The 4,441-nt window shown below is 38.1% G+C and overlaps 1 protein-coding gene across 1 annotated transcript in view; it reads left to right on the top strand.

The window, feature by feature from the left end:
• Positions 1-428: 428 nt before the first annotated feature.
• LOC101859045 (chordin) overlaps positions 429-4,441 on the top strand; it is a 17,262-nt gene continuing 13,249 nt past the window's right edge. Inside the window, exons 1-4 of the mRNA XM_013088215.2 lie at positions 429-572; positions 1,798-1,911; positions 2,825-3,019; positions 3,582-3,675. Of these exons, the coding sequence (XP_012943669.1) occupies positions 2,864-3,019; positions 3,582-3,675 (250 nt within the window). The 5' untranslated portion in view covers positions 429-572; positions 1,798-1,911; positions 2,825-2,863. The remainder of the gene's footprint in view (positions 573-1,797; positions 1,912-2,824; positions 3,020-3,581; positions 3,676-4,441) is intronic.

Consider the following 4,441-nt stretch of genomic DNA (forward strand, 5'->3'; position numbering starts at 1 on the left):
TAGTCATGTGCAGTAATCCTGCTTTCACTCCTCATCCCCCCTCCCCCTGTCTTCTGGACTCTTTTCTCCCCTCTCCTTTACCCCTGGCTCTTTCTACTGCATGATTCCTTCTTACACTGCTGTCTTTCAACCACACCCCTGATCTTAAAAGTGGTCTCAGATTCCGCAAGATTTTCAGTTCATTATCCTATGAACCAGAAATACCGACAAAACGTTTTTAGCCTGAAAAATTAATAACTTTCCCCCATTTATTCTGACTTTCACGTATAACCCATAGGTATTATTTCATGCCCTATGAGTCTTTAAAACCCGAAAGTTATTTTCGACGATGAACCACCCATCAACGCGTTGCCCTCATGATTAAAACTGCTAGACCTACAAGGTAAAGTACAGCAGTACATTAGTAACATTTTGCCGGGTCCGAGATACTGAACGATCAGAGATAATAATATTATATTAATCTCATAAAAGTCAAAAGTATCTCTTTTGGGAGCCTTTGCCGCCTTAGGACGCTACAATGACTCTCGGCGATCCTGTTGACAGCAACAACAGCTACGTGGAAGGCAACAACAGTGAGAAAATAACTGATTACGGCCTAAATCCCAGTCAGTTTGTAAAAATTATTTTATCGTAGTGACTTACCTACGTTCACTGGGCCCTGAATGTAGTTTGCTATTTACGAATTATCTTGCTCACTTCACCCCTTACCATCTTCCCTTTTGCTTCTTCTTTTTTTCAGCCCCTCCCTCTCCTCTTCCCACCTTGGCCTTCTTCCATTCTCCCTTGTTCCTCGTAACGGCTTTTATTTTCAAATTGTAGAGCGTTGCCGGGTTCGCACATGGGAAGAGAATCGAAGTCGTGTTCCGCGAGCTGAGCAATCGAGGCCTTATCAACCCCTGCCATTTTGCTGTGTCTACCTTCGCCCTCCATAAACTCCGTTGCATTTTGACCGCTGCTGCATTATTTTTCACGCGAGTAGGCCTATTAGATTTCTTTGCTGTTTCATCATTTTCGCTGAACGACTGAAGTGTTTCAGTCACGCCTCTGTGCCAATGGTGGATGATTCAGGGCGCCGTGAACGTAGCTTGCGTAGTGCTATAGTAGTGAAAAGTAGAATTTAGAACTGAGCATTCATCAGTGATTGGACAAGAAAAGATTACGAAAGTGACTGCAGTCAGGAGTAAGGCGTAAAGAGATGTTATGTCACTAAATCAATTGCTGTCCATCTCGCCTCTTTTTAATAAGTCACCTGCTCCTGTCCAGTTACTGATATTGGAGACGACAGACAAAACTTGACTTATATATATAACTGTTTGGACTGGTACTCCTGTTACTGTACCTCAACAATCTATACTTTCATTCATAATATAACAAACTACTCAATTGTTTTTATGAAAGTTGATGAAACACGTTAACTTCTACTAGTTCTTTATCATCATGTGCTCTCTGTGAGCCACTGCTCAACAGCAGCAATAACAGTAACTCAACCACCTGCCTTACCTTCCTCTCTATTCGTTCATTTTATCTGTTTTTCTGTGTGAGCGGTCGAGGGTACCACTGGCAGAGGACTAACTTTTAACTTTCCTTACATCTTGTTTATAATACATCATACTGTCTACTGTCTTGCGCTTTCACAGCCCTAAATTAACGTTTTGGGGTCTGTATGCATCTCTCAATGAAACAGTCTGTCTGTCTTTCTAACTATAGTCTTCCCTCCTTTAAACAAAGCAGAAAATCAACCAACAAGAGTAATCAATCAATCGGTCAATTACATGATATATTATGTTTCTATCCCAGGCATCCGGAGATTCAGCTGACATTCCAGATGACCTTTTCCGTGACCTTGATCAGGGTCATGCTTATGTTCAAGTGAATGCCAAGAGGAAAGGCCGAGCTGTTTTCAGAGGAAATGTACGTCTTTCTTTTCTTTTTTCTTTTTTTTTCTTTGTTGTAGTTTTTTTCATTGTTGCGCAATGTAGATGATTTGTATGGAGAAGTGCTTGGTCTTATGATGTTCTTATGTCATGTAATGGAAGAGATATGATAAATCTTTATTATCCAAGCACTGGCCTATATATGATATATTGGTTTGTTGTTTCACCACTCTCTCACCCACGCACCCACCCACACACACTCACACACACCAACACACACATACACACACATTAGAAACACACACACACACACACACACACACACACACTAGAAGCGCACACACACACACATACACACACACACACACATACACAAACACACACATAATCACAAAGACGCACACACAAGTACATGTACATGTGTGCATGGCCATGCCCATACGCACATAGATTCTTGCTTTTTTATACCATGATTTCCAATGTCACTTTTGTTGTCCTGTCGGTGTAGGGAGCCTTACCAAAGGGTACGCTGCTATTTCAAGTTATCTTGAACTAAAGAAGACTATATCTGTTGTACATAGTTGTGTCAACAGTCTGCCAGTATTTGAGAAGCAGAATTTTATCCCTCATCATAATGATAATATTTATATTGCTCATTTTTATATCTGCGAGAGCCTCACAGTGCATCGTAATGAAAAAGAAATAACAGATATGTCAAACACATGCACATTTGAGAAAGAGTAATAACCTCTGCAAGAAAATTATAGTTTGTATGAATTTACTTGCACATTGATAAAAATCCACTATTACAATAAGCAGGTAAGTTGACATAAAAAGTCAGATAAGTACATGCATAAATAAACTATTTGATATAAAAAGTATCATTGTAATTGTTAACAATTCCTAATATAAAAAAAAAAATTATTTAAATTGGTTGCCTTTATTTTCAGGTCACTTTACGGAACACGTGTTGGCGTTTCTCCAATGACATGGACTCCCAGTGGTCACGTGACGACGAACAGGTCGACGTCAGCTCCGAAGAGACGGGTGATGTTAAAACCTGCAATTTTGAGGGTGTGATCTACGAGGAAGGAAGCTCTTGGCTTCCTGATGTCAATGCAAGCTGTACTACGTGCAGTTGTGCGGTGAGCTTTTACTTTTGTTGGACTTAAAAACTTTGAGACCTTTTGCTTCAATTCCCAATTTTCACAGTAGGACACAGGGTTTTTTAAGTAAAAAAAAATTAATTAACTTACACAAAAAACTTATTTCTTTCATTTGTATTCCTTATCTAAGTAAACCAGGGAAAGTAAAGCAGTATACCCAAAGATATAATAAGATGATTTATGTTAGAAATTTAAAGCTGGATGGCTGAATCGGAGACATAATGAAAGAGACAGATGGTATCTGATATTAATAGACTGAAAAATAGAGGGGTTAGGGAGAGATACAGATATAGATATATGGAGGGAGAGTGAGAAAATAAATATGATGAGTGGAGATGGATTGGAAAATGGAGAGAAAAAGACAGCTATTGTGAAAGATGGACAAAGAGTGAGAGAAAAACATGAACAAACAGAGAAAGAAAGAGAGAGAGAGGGAGAGAGTTGGAGAAAGAGAGGAAGAGAGCAAGACAGACAGAAAGAGAAAGAAAAAGAAAGAAACAGAGTGAACATGATTATGAAAATTGACTGTTCTCATCCCCAGAAAGGCAACACGTTATGTCACCCGATGATGTGTCCACCTCTGTCCTGTGAAGACCCTGTGCACCGACCCGGAGAATGTTGCCCCTCTTGTCCAAGTACGTGTATATTTGTTTTTTATTAAATATTTGTTAAATGGTGTAAAACTAGCTCATTGGTAGGGCTTGTGGCTGTTTCAGTTTTGTTTTATCAGTCATAAATATTTCTTAATAAAATTATATAATTATATATTGTTCACAGGTTAAAAGTATGAAAAAGCAAGGCAGCAAATCTTCAGAAAAGCATCTAATTAAAAAGCATTTACTTGTTGACTTTAACACTTAAATTGAACAAGACCAATTTGTATGGATGTCTTTCAGTGCAACTTGTAGAATTGTTGGTGTCTTTTTTCCTACAACAGCAGTGTATTGATACATCAGTTTTAGTGTTGCACATTGTTCAGGTAGATTTATATGGCTCCACTGATTTTTTTCGTTAAGGGAATCTAGATACCCATTCATGTATTTGGAAATGTTATTCCTGGCTATTTTCTGTGTGAATTCTTGCTTTTGAAATTTAAAGATATGTATTAATGGATTATGAACCCCATTACTCCTGTTGAGTAGCTGAAATCTGTCTTTTTTAATGGTTATGACGTATTGAAGGTTTTTGTAAGGACTGACTCTAGGGCTATATGCTTTTACCTATGGGGCAAAAAGACACCTACATTGAAAAAAGAAAAAATGAAAGAATCTAATTTAATCTATTTTTTAAAAAGGTTATATTCATGACACCCAACAGACTCACACAAAGTAGATGCTATGTATAGAAGGAAACATGTAACATGAAAAAACACCCACTAAGTTACATATGACCAAGTATCAT

This window comes from Aplysia californica, unplaced genomic scaffold (genome assembly GCF_000002075.1).
Source record: "Aplysia californica isolate F4 #8 unplaced genomic scaffold, AplCal3.0 scaffold00704, whole genome shotgun sequence".
Lineage (NCBI taxonomy): Eukaryota > Metazoa > Mollusca > Gastropoda > Aplysiida > Aplysiidae > Aplysia > Aplysia californica.